A 15519-nucleotide genomic window follows, 5' to 3' on the forward strand; every position below is an offset into this window, starting at 1 on the left:
ATTGATTGAGTGTGTGGACAGGTGTCTTTGATACAGGTAACGAGTTCAAACAGGTGCAGTTAATACAGGTAATGAGTGGAGAACAGGAGGGCTTCTTAAAGAAGAACTAACATGTCTGTGAGAGCCAAAATTCTTACTGGTTGATAGATGATCAAATACATATTTCACACAATAAAATGGAAATTAATTATTTAAAAATCATACATTGTATTTTTCTGGATTTTTGTTTTAGATTCCATCACTCACAGTTGAAGAGTACCTATGATAAAAATTACAGTCTTCTACATGCTTTGCAAGTGGGAAAACCTGAAAAATCAACAGTGTATCAAATACTTGTTCTCCCCACTGTATCAACTTCATTTACCTCAAGTCCAGGCAGCATGTCAAGGCTGCCTTGCTCCACCACTGTCAGTCTGTTGTTGTGTAGAAAGAGCTGTCTCAGCCTAGAGAGGCCCCTGAACACACCAGGGCCAACAGACACCAGCTGGTTATAACTGAGGTCCAACTTTTCCATGTTGTCCAAGTGTTCCAAGCTAGAAGGTTGAAAACAAAAGGTATTGTGTGAGATTGTCCAAAAACTCAAAGACAGAAGAAAAAGTCTAGAATAGGGATCGGCATATGCCAAATTTTGGATGCATCCCTGCTCCAACAGACCTTAATTTCCTTTCTGGCACGTCCTGTTCACGAACCATACCCGTTTAAAATGAATAGCTTGTTCATTTGATTCAGGTTTGTATTAGCAGGAATGAATCCAATAGTGGCAGGAGGGAGGCATTTGACGACTGGAGTTGCAGACCCCTGGTCTAGGACATCATCACCTCTTTATTACATCACTCAGCTAAAATTATTTATCAAGGTCTGTTATTGACTTTGACTCTAAAAGCTGGGAGTTTTTGCCAGCTTTTAAAGTACCCAAAAAAATCTATCATATACCCAAAATCTACATTTTGTCTTGGGTGAATTTTCTATAATAATAAACAAACACAAACACATGCAGGATTAAAAGGAAAATGAAATGGATACATGGATTTCAGCATTTTCTATGAACACAAATCTGAAAAATGTGGTGTTTCATTACATTTTATTTTAATGTTGAAAATCATGTAGGAGGAAATACAATGCATATGTTGTTGAAACAACATATTCTTGTATAAACCAACATATTATTGTATAACTCCCTATCCACATCACAGTTATTCACAACTCTATTACTGTATTCCATAAAATCTAAAACAATAAATTGTTATAATATAGTAAGATTTGAAAATGTTCTCTCTCAAAGATCTGTGTCTTTGTAAAACTTAAACAGGTACCTGAATCCAGATATATAATTTAAATTGTTGTGCTCCATTCGGAGCTCCTTGAGAGCAGACAAGCTGGAGGAGAAGTCCACAGGGAGAGTCGTTATCTGATTCCAGCTGAGATCCAACTTTTCAAGGAAGGATAAAGAAAAAAAAGCCTGCAAATACAAAGATGAGAAACTTCTTATTCTTTAAATAATAATTTTTAAGTTAACTCTGTAATACTAAATATTAAGTCGAACAAGACAGTAGATTTTTTTTCAATTCAATTTCCAGTTTCCTTTTCTTTCAACTCTTAGTTCTTAGAAACAATATTTTATCTGCACCCTTGTCATGATCTGCTTCTATTCTTTCTTGTGAATGACTGCTTGTTTTTGTGATTACTTTACATTTGACATTTTTAAGTCCTTCCAGTGGAATTCTGGCCTATTTCTTCCAGTAGAACTTGTGTAAATGAGTGATATTTGTTGGACATCTTGCTCGGACACACCGAAGCAGCTTGACCCACAAATTATGCCTCTTGGTGAATAATTTGATGATATACTCAGGGTCTTTGTCAATTTTGAGGTCCTATTTGTCCCCAAGCCTTAGCTTCCTGGCTGATGACTTACTTTGTTTAAATCTTTACATATAATGTTCTTCTTCGTGATACTATGCATTTTCTTAAGCAGACCCATGCTATCCATCCATCCATTATCTAACACACTTTTCCTTGCATGGTCGTGACATACCCATCCTGTCTGTGGGAAATTATGTGAGCCTAAGCTTAAGCATCTCCACTTTTCAATCAAATGTATTTCAGTCAACTCTCAGCTAATGTTTTTGCCCTTATTCTTCCATCTCTTTCTGCCTACCTGTGCTTGTATTTCTTTGATGTGACTGTTGGTCAGCACCAGCACCCTCAGGGACCACAGCCCAATGAAGGTTCGGGTTTCTATGATTCTCAGATTGTTTCCTCCAAGCTTCAGCAGCCACGTACCGTGAGGGAGGCCCCTGGGTACATGTTCAAATTTGCCATTGCGGCAGTCCACCAGGTCAGCGTGCTCATAGCAAATGCACTGGTGTGGGCACACATATGAGCTACCCACAGGCAGGAGCAGCCACCCAGAGAAATTAATAGAAAAAATCATAAGGAGGATGGAAGACAAAGGAATGTTCATATTTGTGGGAAAACTAGCAAAAAGGAAATATAATTGGAGGCGTAGTTAGAGGAAAGGTTAAATGAAGACTGGTTGTTTACATCTCCTGTTTTCTGTTCCAATCACAATGGTCCACCTCAATGCAACTGTGAAAAAACAAACAAGAAAAACAAAGAGCTTTTACAACAAGGTTTATATTCACACCAGTAAAAATATTTTTTACCTTTTCAGTGTTCCAATTATTTTTTTGGACAAAATGCCCTTTTTGTCTACCTGCTCTGTAGAAACTGGGCAGATTGAGTTCATTTGGCACTTTCCCTCTTTCCAGATGAAGTCTACATTGTTCATTTGTAACAACTATGTTATCTGTTAGCAAACAAGGATGATCTTTGAAACATCCCTGAACGATGGCCAGGCAAACAGAAATCCAGAAATTTAAATTGTACTTGATGGAATTTATTACAAGGAATTACAACAGTAATCAATTCTTTCTGTGTTGGGAATGAAACCCAACCTGGCTCAAGACTACATTCACATATCCACTAATAATTGTAGAAATTTCCTTAACGCTTTCTTAACGCTTCTAACCAGTATGGTCAGGTCATAATCATTTTCCATTAGTACATACGGCACCAGTAACACACAGCTCCTTCTTTAAGTTTTGCTCAGAGCTCCAGGATGATCAGTCTGTGCAATCTAAATGCTAATAAACCATCATCAACATGTCCCAGCAGATAAATGTGATCTCTGAACACAAGCTCCCTCCAAATCCTTCAATTGGCAATGTTCTCCATCAGTTCCAAGGTTTTCCACAATTATGCAGCTCACCTTTCTGCAACTACCTTTAGAACAGGGGTGCCCAAAGTCGGTTCTCGAGGGCCGGCATCCTGCATGTTTTAGTTCTCTCCCTGGTGGTAGTAACAACCTTTTCTTCTTCTTCTTCATGGTTTTTATTGGCAGTTGGCAACAAACTTTCAGTAGCATTACCGCCATTTACTGGTATGGAGTGTGGCTCGTGATGATCTATAAACTGTCACTTCATACATAATCCTTACTTTATGCTTCTGACTAACACTCACACATACATACCTACTTATATTACCCTAATTGCATATAGTTTTTTATACCATTCTTTGTTCTTCTTAACACATTCTCTACCATCCTGCCCTAATCAAATTCTATGAAATAACCTTGTTTTTTTAAGAAATCGAATAATTATTTGAATATGTTTGCTTCCCAATTCTCTCCTCAAAAATTATGTTAAATTGAACCTTTCTTTAATCTCTTCACATTCTCTCAACATATATCTTCTATCTTCTTCATATTTATAACACTCTAAAAAAAACATGTTCTATTGTTTCAAACTTTTCACAATGCTCACACTTTCCAGTTTTATGCTTCTGGATATTGAAAAGTGAATAATTAAGCACTGTATGACCAAACCTTAATCTTCTATCCTCCTTCCTGTTTCTTCTTCCTTTTCTTTTCCTTCCTACAACCTTCTGAATCTTAGAAAACCATCTTCCTGTTACCCCTTCATCCCACCTTCTTTGCCATATTTTCATCAGCTCCTCTTTAGCTTTACTTTTCCCTTAAGACTTACTTGTCTTAACTGCAAAACTGATGGGACTATGAATTGCCTTCTTTGCCATTTTATCGGCTTTCTCGTTTCCTACTACCCCTATATGTGCTGGAACCCACACAAATGTAACTACTAACCCCATATTTTGTAATCTATATAGTGTATGATTTATTTCTAATATGTCTCTCCTACAATCCGTATTATAATATTTTATGCTTGTTAAAGCCGAGCTTGAATCAGAGCAATTTATTGCTTGCATTGGTTTTATTTCCTCAATCCATTGTAAAGCCAATAGAATTGCTAACATTTCACCTGTATAGATTGACAGCCCATCCGTAATTCGCTTCCCTATTTTCAAATTGAATTCTGGAATTGTACATGCTATTCCTATTTTTCCTTCAATTTTTGATGCATCTGTATAAATTTGGACATAACTACAGTAATCATTTATATGTGATTGCACTGAGTATCTATAACATTTGATTTGTCTTGTTTCTTAACCATTAAAGACAAATCGACTGTGGTTTCTGGCAGCATCCAGGGTGGAATAACTGATATTGGATCTGTTTGACTAATTTCTAAAGTATCCATTTTAAATTCCTTAACGTCTTTTCCAATTTTCCATCCATAACTCCTCATCTCTTTCTTTTCCTTTTCCCAGCATGATTTTAAAATTTCCCGGGTTGGATGTTCACATTTATGCCCCATCAAATTTAACCAATAATTAATTCCTAATTTAGATCTCCTCAGATCTAGTGGCATTTCTCCCATTTTTACTTCTAATGCTGTTGTTGGCGTTGTTTTGAAAGCTCCCGTACATAATCTTAATGCTTGGTGTTGAATACTGTCTAATTTATCCAGATGAGTTTTAGCTGCTGACCTGTAAACTAAACATCCAAAATCAAGGTCCAATCTTATCATCCCTGTATTAATCTGTTTTAACGCTCGTCTGTCTGCCCCCCCAATCATTACCAGCCAAACATCTTAATATATTCATTTTTTTCTTACATTTATCTTTAATCTTTTGGATGTGGATACTCCACCTTAATTTCTCATCAAACCACAACCCCAGAAATTTTATACTCTTTACCTGTTCAATTTTTTGATTATATAACTTTAATTCTATTACCTTGTTTATTCTTTTTTTTTAGAAAAAACAATTACTTTCATTTTATCCACTGAGAATTTAAATCCCCATTGCAATGCCCACAGCTCTATATCAACAATGACCTTTTGTATTTTTTTCCCTATAAACTCCATGTTCTTCCCTCTTTTCCATATGGCTCCATCATCTGCGAAGAGTGAGCATCCCATATCCCTTCCAATATTTTTAAATATGTCATTAATCATCACAGAAAACAATAAAGGACTTATAATGCTCCCCTGTGGCGTACCATTTTCCACTACATATTTACCAGAAACTACCTCTCCAATTTTTACCTGTAATTTCCTGTTTGTTAGAAAGTCTTTAATCCATTCATATATTTTTCCTCTAATCCCCAATTTGTATAATTTAATTAATAAACCCTCTACCCACATCATATCATATGCTTTTTCAATATCAAAAAATACAGCCACTACACTTTCTNTACTTCTAATGCTGTTGTTGGCGTTGTTTTGAAAGCTCCCGTACATAATCTTAATGCTTGGTGTTGAATACTGTCTAATTTATCCAGATGAGTTTTAGCTGCTGACCTGTAAACTAAACATCCAAAATCAAGGTCCAATCTTATCATCCCTGTATTAATCTGTTTTAACGCTCGTCTGTCTGCCCCCCCAATCATTACCAGCCAAACATCTTAATATATTCATTTTTTTCTTACATTTATCTTTAATCTTTTGGATGTGGATACTCCACCTTAATTTCTCATCAAACCACAACCCCAGAAATTTTATACTCTTTACCTGTTCAATTTTTTGATTATATAACTTTAATTCTATTACCTTGTTTATTCTTTTTTTTTAGAAAAAACAATTACTTTCATTTTATCCACTGAGAATTTAAATCCCCATTGCAATGCCCACAGCTCTATATCAACAATGACCTTTTGTATTTTTTTCCCTATAAACTCCATGTTCTTCCCTCTTTTCCATATGGCTCCATCATCTGCGAAGAGTGAGCATCCCATATCCCTTCCAATATTTTTAAATATGTCATTAATCATCACAGAAAACAATAAAGGACTTATAATGCTCCCCTGTGGCGTACCATTTTCCACTACATATTTACCAGAAACTACCTCTCCAATTTTTACCTGTAATTTCCTGTTTGTTAGAAAGTCTTTAATCCATTCATATATTTTTCCTCTAATCCCCAATTTGTATAATTTAATTAATAAACCCTCTACCCACATCATATCATATGCTTTTTCAATATCAAAAAATACAGCCACTACACTTTCTTTGTTTACTTGAGCTCTTCTTACTTCATGCTCAAGACATAACGTTGGGTCATTAGTGCTCCTCCCTTTACGAAAACCACTTTGATAATTAGAAATACATTCCTTTTTATTTAAATAATACACTAATCTATTATTAATCATCATTTTTTCCATTATTTTACATGAGTTTGAAGTTAATGCTATTGGCCTATAACTTTCTGGTTTTGAATGATCTTTTCCTGGTTTAGCTATCGGTACTATAATAGATTCCTTCCATAACTGGTAATTTTCCCTCCTCCCAGATTTTATTAAATAGTTTTAATATTATAACTTTTGATTTATCACTTAATTGACTTATCATTCTATAACAAATGTTATCTTTACCTGGCGCCATATTTTTGGTCTTTTTAAGCACACAATTTAATTCTACTTTGGTAAATTCAACATTCAAAATATTATTTACCTCTTCTTCACTCTCCTAACTACTGCTTGCTTCCTTTTATAATCAATTAAGTTCATATAAATTGGGTTAAGCTTTAATACCTTAAAGGCTTTATTTCTTAATTTAATTGCTTCCTTACACTCACTTGTCCACCATGGCACCCTTTTCTTATCATTAATACTCCCTGACTTCTTAATAAAATTTTCAGCTGCATCTGTAATTATCTTTGAGATACTTGCTTTCACTTCGTTTACATTTATATTAAAATCTACCTTTTCTAAATATATTTCACACAAGTATCTAAACTTACTCCAATCTGCCTTATTAAAGTTCAATCTTTCCCCTCTATTTTTATACTTATTTCCAATCATTCCTACCCTTGTAGTTATAGGATAATGATCACTACCTACCGTTGTTTCTTTGTCAACCGACCATTCACAGATACCAGCTATATCATTTGATACTATTGTTAGATCTAAAGTTGATTCCATCCCTGTTCTTAAATTAATTCTTGTACCCTTTCTCTCATTGATACATACTAAATTTTTCGTTTCCATCACTCCTTCTATAACCTGTCCATTTTTATCATTACTATTTCCCCACAGTGTACTTTTTGCATTGAAACCCAAATTACTCTCCCTTCCAAATGATCTAATAATTCCTCCATTACTTCAACCGATAATAATTTACATGGATTATAGAAATGTATTATTTTAAATTTACTTTCCTGCACCCATACCTCAATTACTGTAAATTCTAGTTCTTTTCCTTTTCCTATAACCTGATTGTGATGGAGACCAGGGGTTCCATCCCATGTTGATTATTGATATTATGTTATTTATTTTCAGTTCAAATGTATTTTGTATCAGTTCTTTATTTCAGTTACTTCGACATTTGGTGAACATTCTTTTTGGGTAGGGAGACCGGCCATCTTTCCTGTTCAGAGAATGTGGGGGGGGAATGTCAGTTTGTTTTGATTTAGATTAGTCAATTTGAGTTAATTGAGTTCTTGCCTTTCTGGGTGTGTCTCAGCAAGGTGGAGCAGAGAGGGAGACAAATGCTCCTGGAACATACCAGCTTCCATTAAGAGGGGTAACACTCTGAGGATTTATTTTGTTACCTTTACTTTTTGATTGACCTTAGAATAGTTTAGTTTTAATAATTTGCATGCATGTAAATATTTGTTGGATCATTTATTGTTGTTCGGTTTGTGTAAATAGTGTTGTTGTTTGTCCTTTTTTTTGTGGTCACCCCTTCACCTGGTGTAAGTGGAACTTGCCTCAGGTATAAATGTAAGCTGCTTTGTTTCACTAAAAGAAGAAGAGGGTGTTGGTGTAACTTGGAGCTCCTGAATAAAAACACCTCAAAGACATATTGTCRCCTCACTTCCTCCTTACTAATGCAGAGCCTCCGCCGGTCAAAGTGACACTGATATTTTATCCCTTGTTTTATAAATATTACGCAACCACCTCCCCCTCCCTCTTCTCTATCTCTTCTTATACTAACATACCCTCCAATCAATAGTTTTAACCAAGTTTCTTGTACACAAATTATATCTGGTTGGACTTGAAGTTCGTCAATTTATCCTTTAAATTCTTGACCATTGGCTAACAGACTCCTAGCGTTCCATTAAAGTATTAACATAAACTACTTTCACTTGTTGCTTCCAACTTCTTATCCACCTCTAGTTTTTTATTTATTTCTTCCCATGTACCTTTCTTAAATCCCAAGAATTTTTCAGCTCCTTTCACTATTATTTTAATCTTCTCGGTTTTGTGCCTAGCTTGATCAGTACAGTTGATGACATATGCTATGAATAAAACCAGATTTTCCACTGAGTACGAGACTTTATCTTCTGGTAGTATTTTGGGTTGCTGAATTGTTTGATTTCCCCTTTGTTCAACCACTCTTTTTTTCCTGCTCCTTCACACTTTTTACTGCTTCAGCATAGCTTATATTTTTAGATTTGCACTATTTCTTTAGCCCTCTTCCTTACCTCGCATTCTCCGTACGTAACCCTATGATTTCCCCCACAGTTGCATTTCTCCTCTACATTTTCCTTCCATTCTTCAACTTTATGATCTTCCCCACATTTTGGGCATCTCTGCTTACCTTTACACACTGACGCAATGTGCCCATACCTTTGGCATTTATAACACCGGAAGTGGGGGAGGGGCAAGGTGGGTGGTCCGGAAGTGGGGGAGGGGCAACGTGGGTGGTCCGGAAGTGGGGGATGGGCTCAGTGGGTGGTCCGGAAATGGGAATGGGGGATGGGTGATGCAGGTGGTCCCGGAAATGGGGTCCAGATGTTCGAGGTTCTGACCCATAGCAGCAACTATTGCTTAAATAAATGCTTACGCTAACTGCGGACTATGTTTTTTTTTCTCTCTCTCCAAAGCATCAGAAAGTTTCAAGATGCGCAGGATAAAATATGTGACCGGTGATCTGTTCACCGCTCCAAGCCAGGAATCCTTAGCGCACTGCGTTAGTGAAGATTTACGAATGGGGAAGGGAATCGCAGTTTTGTTCAAAAAGAATTTTGGCCGTACATCAGAATTAAAAGAGCAGAGTGAGTCATTTGTTTGGTAAAAAAAAGTTATTGCATTTTGTTTAAATGTCTCTTTTCAACAGCTAAATCATATACTGATTTTTTTTTTTTTTTAAACAAAAACGTATCTCTTAATAGAAAATCTGGTGGGACAATGTGCAGTACTAACACATGATCAACGCTTCATATACTATCTGGTAAATATACCACGGTCAATTATACTGCACGGGACCAAAATTTGGTTCATTTTCTTTTTCAATCTGGTAACTTTATCCTTCCTATTATGTATGTCAGATTACGAAGAAAAAAGCGAGTCAGAAACCGACATATGTCGACTTCAGACAGAGTCTGGAAGACATGAAATCTCCCTGCTTAGAATATAACGTCAAAAGAATATCACTACCTCGGTTTGTAGGAACTACTATGGATAAATACCCTTAATTCTTCTTTATTTGAATAATTAAACGCGATGTTTTATCTCCTTCAGAATCGGATGCGGCCTAGATCAGCTGGAATGGTCAAAAGTCTTACAGATTCTGCAAGAGGTCTTTAAACAGACAGATATTACTCTGACCATGTACAGCTTGTGATAGGGGGGCAGGAAGACCGCCTGCTGTTTACCGCTAATCAGTTCCAGACACCTTAGCTTCTCTATCGATAGATATTTCTCCCATCACCCAATTTTGGATCAGGTTGGACAAAGACTCTGTTCATTCCAAGACCCTGCTGATAATCACTTCCAGACATCTTAGGTCCTTTCTTCATTGTTAGATAATTCTCCCATCAGCAAGAAGGGAAGATCCTAAACCTTTTTTTTTCTGCACGAGGCTGGACAAGACTCTGTTCATTCCAAGACCGCTGCTGATCTGATCCTATTCAAGGTAGAAACTTGCTGCGTACATTGTTTTTTACTTTTCTTTTTTTTTTAAAGGGGAAAGCTTACATCCTGATAATGTCGGTGCTTTCCGAATTTCAGTACGACGAACTATTAGGCAGTAAGTTACAGCACTCTTTTTTTCATATTATGCTTCAATCTGACGTATTTTTTTCTTCAGATCTTGTCTCACAAGATACGGAGAGGACGGTCATATCGCAATTAGTCTACGGTCAGTATTTTAACACTCCTCACCCTTCACCATCGCATAACAAAAAAATTAATTACAGCATTTTAACTGATTTACAGGGGATCGACTCGTTGCTCAGTTAACCTTTAGCTTTCTGCAATTAAAGTGAGAGACAAACTAACATCACTGCCTTTCCAGAATTTATCCTCACATCATTGTAAATTCTACTTTACTCCAGTCTTTTTCCTGTTGTTGAATCAAGACTGATCTTCTCAGTGCTTCATGGTTTCTCCAAAATAGTAAAGGTTGGTTTAAGTACATTTGAAACTTATTGATATTTTTTCTGTAACACCCGCTAGTGTGATACATTTCAGTAAAAGTTCCTCATCTGTAAATGTATTTCTTAAGAATATGTGACAGGGACTAAACAGGCCCAGGTGAGGCTACTAATATTTATCTTTCAGCTTTCTCCAAAGTTGAAAGTTTTTTTACAGTGCACAACCAGGCTCCAAAAAGTTGCTCCAACATGGTAAATTGTTTGGTTACCTTTAAAATTATCTACAGCTTTTGTCTTTGACGTATACGCTGTATGTTTCTTGGCCCTAATGATTCTTTTACTCCATCCATTATCTTACATGCTTAAGTGTGTTCAGTAACAAAATACAGTACACCTGTAGTTGTTGAAGGTTCCATTACTAAAATGTATAAATGATCAATGTGAACCATCAGTCTGTATTAAAATATTTAATACAATTTGTATTATTTATTTAGATTTTATGTTTTCATGTGAGCACTTGGTTTTCAGCCGATTTATTGAATCTTTGTAAATCTATGTAAATATTTATCAAACTGAATGGCCATTCTTTTTCTTTTCTTTCATTGTTTGTTGCAAAAATTCAAATATATGCTGGCTATCAACCAACAATTCAATCAGTGAATCTTTGCTTTTTTTTCTCAAGTAGCCCCTCTCACAGAGACTTACTCACATCTTCTGACACCTGGCCCAACTTATAATAACATTGATTAAATTTGCTATTGGTACACTACCTAAAAAAATAAAGAAAATAAAATGACATACTCACTACACAACCTCCACAATGCCCCAAGAGTTGGTCACAATGTGGTGAATTGTTTTGATACCTTTAAAATTATCTAAAACTTTTGTTCCTTGGTCCTAATGATGCTATGTGTTCTATAATGTTCACTAACAGACAGTACACCTCTTGTAATTGATAAGCTTATAAATGATCAATGTGAAGCATCAGTATGCGTTCAAGAAGATCGTATCAGTCAAATTAAGTAAAATATCATGATACTCAAAGGAATCAAAAATATAGTTCACAAAATTATAGTTTCAGAGAGCTTCGACTGTATGAAAGGAATGATTGAAATATACTATGAAAATATTCAATTTGCAGAATCCTAATAAAACTTCAATTGTGAACTGAATAATTAGATTGCAATTAGACACAAAAGAATCAACTGTTAATTAGTAATCATACTATGGAAATGACTAGCAAGATCTGAACAAACAAGAAACTTGACTACCTCAAGGGATTTCACTCGTTGGAGAATGAACTGTCTACTTTCTTTAGTTGACTAAATTTAATCTTACCAAATGTTTGCCGCATAGCAAACAGGTACTGAGTTTGGAGCGCGGGTCAGATGCCTTCAGCTGTCTGCTAAACCTTTCACACTGTAAAATAAAACATTCTGCTTAATAAAAGAGTTTAAGCGAACTTCGTTTAATTCTCATCAACCTGTTGTTTGTACTCATCTTAAACAAGTGGCAGGAACTTTTGGATTTAAAAAAGAAAAAAAGATGCTTTATAAGTTAATCTATTTAAGTTGAGTCTGCAACAAATAGAATAAAATAAAAAGTGAATTATTTGATAGTAGTGAGGATTTTGAATGGTAAATGTTTCACATTTTAACATACACAGACATTACTCCATTTCTACTCAAGCAAACCGAAAATTTTTGAACAGTACAACTATGTCATGTAATGACATGTAGTAAATATATTGCTGCTGCTGTAAGCAGAAAGTAGAATAAATTTTGCATGAGTTTAAGAATATTGTTTGCCAAAATCACACAATGTGACTACACTTGTCTTTTGCATGTTGCAGTAATTGAATCTTTTGAGGCAATTGTTTTGCGTAAATTTAAGTAACTACAATCTATTTTCCTGCTCCACATACTTGGCTAGCAATTTTCCAGTTAGCTTCCCAGTCTGAACAATGTCTTGATTCAGTCAAACCTTCTGTCCTGTATCTCCTGTACTCTGATATTCTACAGAATTCACTCTGTGAATGATTCGTTTGCTTTGAATGCAGTATCTGGTTTCTCTTACTTTAACCCGCCCAACTTGCACCTGATTGGCATGCTAGCCTTTCGATTCCCTCCCAGTGAGGCGGTGCTTCACAAAGCAAACTGTTTGTCAAACTGTTGATCTCCCTCAGAAGATGAGAAGACATGGTGACTGAGTTTTAGACACTAGTAGCCTTTTTTACCTTTTTTACTAGATGGCAGCCTTAAAAGTATATACCTTTAAAATATGAATAAATACAATTCCATAATTATTTGATCCAGCGGTTACAGAAGTTTAGTAAAAATGCAATTTGGGGATTGTGGTTCCTTAATGTCAGTCTTTATGCTAGTGGAGTGAGAGAGTAAGAAGACAAGGAGTAGGGTTAGACGAGGATTTAGAAAGAAAATGGTTGATAGTTGTATTTACTGGGCTATGACTAGTTGTCAGGACAGAATGAGACCCGTAAAACTGTTGGGTCCATATGATCCAAAGAGAGAATCGGTCATTTGCTCCAACAATGTATTACTCTGTAGGAAATATGTCTGGGCACAAGGAGCAGGAACATCACAACATCAGATGTATTTTTCATCCTTATATCAGTGATTTAAAACAATTTCTAATTTTTGATACCATGCAGTAGACCGCAAAGTAGTGCTTGAATGTAAAAGTCAATTATTTTCTTCACCGATAGAAAAGTGTAATGTGTTAATTATGAGTAGGATTAACCGAGCTGAAGGAAAACAAAGAAAAAGGAGAAATGAATATTCATTGACCCAATCAGCAAATATGAACTTATGAAACTATTGAAACCTTCAAGAATCTTATGTTGTGTAAGATATTTAAAAAATTAATACTGAAACCGCACACATGAATTTCTTTATTTGACTGCTATCTCTAAAATATGTTACTTTTTATGTTTAACACCAGACACATCTCGCCTCTTTCCCACAGTTTTCCACTTAGTTCCACGACTGCAGTGGATTTGATAGTCAGTGTTAAAAGCCAGTAGAAAGTCTGAAGCGATGGAGGAAATTTACGTCAACATGGAGCCTGTTAGACAAACTGCATCTAATCATCTAAAATACCAATCTTTGCTCTCATTCATCTAAAGTTCATCTAAAATATGCTGTCATGTCATGAGCTGGAAAAAAATCAACAAGCATGTTTGCATTAAAAAAAAAAGAAGTCATATCGTATTTTCACTTAAGACTTATAAAGTTGTTTCATGATTTTGGTTATGGCTGTAGAACTTAAACTGAGGTAACACTAAACAATAAATCGTTGGGTAGATAGTGTGAAAAAGAGGAGATGTTAAAGACATGCTAACCTAAATGTTTGCAAATGCCTACCCCTAAGCATAAAGCTCGGTGACTCAAAGTGTTGCAGAGGTGAATCGTTACACTGTTACATGTGTTTGATTCATTTTCAACAATGGATGCATTTGCAAACATTTAGGTTTAGAAAATGAGCCAAATTTTGGTCCCGTGCAGTATAATTGACCGTGGTATATTTACCAGATAGTATATGAAGCGTTGATCATGTGTTAGGACTGCACATTGTCCCACCAGATTTTCTATTAAGAGATACGTTTTTGTTTAAAAAAAAAAAATCAGGATATGATTTAGCTGTTGAAAAGAGACATTTAAACAAAATGCAATAACTTTTTTTTACCAAACAAATGACTCACTCTGCTCTTTTAATTCTGATGTACGGCCAAAATTCTTTTTGAACAAAACTGCGATTCCCTTCCCCATTCGTAAATCTTCACTAACGCAGTGCGCTAAGGATTCCTGGCTTGGAGCGGTGAACAGATCACCGGTCACATATTTTATCCTGCGCATCTTGAAACTTTCTGATGCTTTTGAGAGAGAGAAAAAAAAACATAGTCCGCAGTTAGCGTAAGCATTTATTTAAGCAATAGTTGCTGCTATGGGTCAGAACCTTGAACATCTGGACCCCATTTCCGGGACCACCTGCATCACCCATCCCCCATTTCCGGACCACCCACTGAGCCCATTCCCCATTTCCGGATCACCCACTTTGCCCCCACTTCTGGACCACCCACGTTGCCCCTCCCCCACTTCCGGACCATCCACCTTGCCCCTCGCCCACTTCCGGACCATCCACCTTGCCCCTCGCCCACTTCCGGACCATCCACCTTGCCCCTCGCCCACTTCCGGACCACCCACTTTGACCACCACCTGTCAAATTTGATTGACACAAGGGCGTACCTATACTCTCTGGTACATAAGGTCTGACTTTGAAACTTATATATCCTATTTTTATATTCATTGGCAACTCTTTACCTTCAAACTCCACTAGGATTGACATACTCCCCACTCTCTCACCGTTCACAGTTTGTAACAGCCATTTCATATTAGCCACCTTTGCTCCAACTATATTTTTCTTAAGTTTTTCCAGATCCTCCTCTAGGGGGATCCCATATATCACCCCTCTAATTTTTACAAATGTTATCCACTTTGAAGGTCTTATTCTTTTGCTCTATATCCTTACATTCTTTCATCATTTCATCATTCATTCTTCCGTCTCTCAAGATTTTTACCATTTCGACTTCTCCTATTTTCTTCTTAATTTCGTTTGACACCCCTATTGGGCTGATTTTCTCCTGCCCTTCCTCATTCTTAAGTTTCAGAATTACTTTAAATTTCTCATTCACTACTTTTCTCCTAACTACCCTCTCCTCCTCTGAACTGCTTCCTTCTAGATCCCGTTTACTTCCTTGACTTTCTC

The 15519-nt window shown here is 36.1% G+C and overlaps 1 protein-coding gene and 1 long non-coding RNA gene across 4 annotated transcripts in view; one reads left to right on the forward strand and one right to left on the reverse strand.

Moving 5' to 3' along the window:
- LOC103468140 (leucine-rich repeat-containing protein 4) overlaps positions 1-15519 on the reverse strand; it is a 25292-nt gene that overhangs the window by 7858 nt on the left and 1915 nt on the right. For 2 of the 3 annotated variants that reach the window (XM_008415006.2, XM_008415007.2), the window contains exons 2-4: positions 2156-2586; positions 1314-1459; positions 365-533 (exon numbers count right to left, since the gene is read on the reverse strand). In XM_008415006.2, coding sequence (XP_008413228.1) covers positions 365-533; positions 1314-1459; positions 2156-2461 — 621 coding nt within the window. In that variant the 5' untranslated portion in view covers positions 2462-2586. The remainder of the gene's footprint in view (positions 1-364; positions 534-1313; positions 1460-2155; positions 2587-15519) is intronic. The other variant, XM_008415008.2, reaches the window with a different exon arrangement.
- Positions 10041-15519, forward strand: part of LOC103468139 (uncharacterized) — a 10060-nt gene continuing 4581 nt past the window's right edge. The window contains exons 1-2 of the long non-coding RNA XR_534163.2: positions 10041-10388; positions 10449-10499. This is a non-coding gene — a long non-coding RNA (uncharacterized LOC103468139). The remainder of the gene's footprint in view (positions 10389-10448; positions 10500-15519) is intronic.

This window comes from Poecilia reticulata, linkage group LG8 (assembly GCF_000633615.1).
Source record: "Poecilia reticulata strain Guanapo linkage group LG8, Guppy_female_1.0+MT, whole genome shotgun sequence".
In the NCBI taxonomy this organism is placed as follows: domain Eukaryota; kingdom Metazoa; phylum Chordata; class Actinopteri; order Cyprinodontiformes; family Poeciliidae; genus Poecilia; species Poecilia reticulata.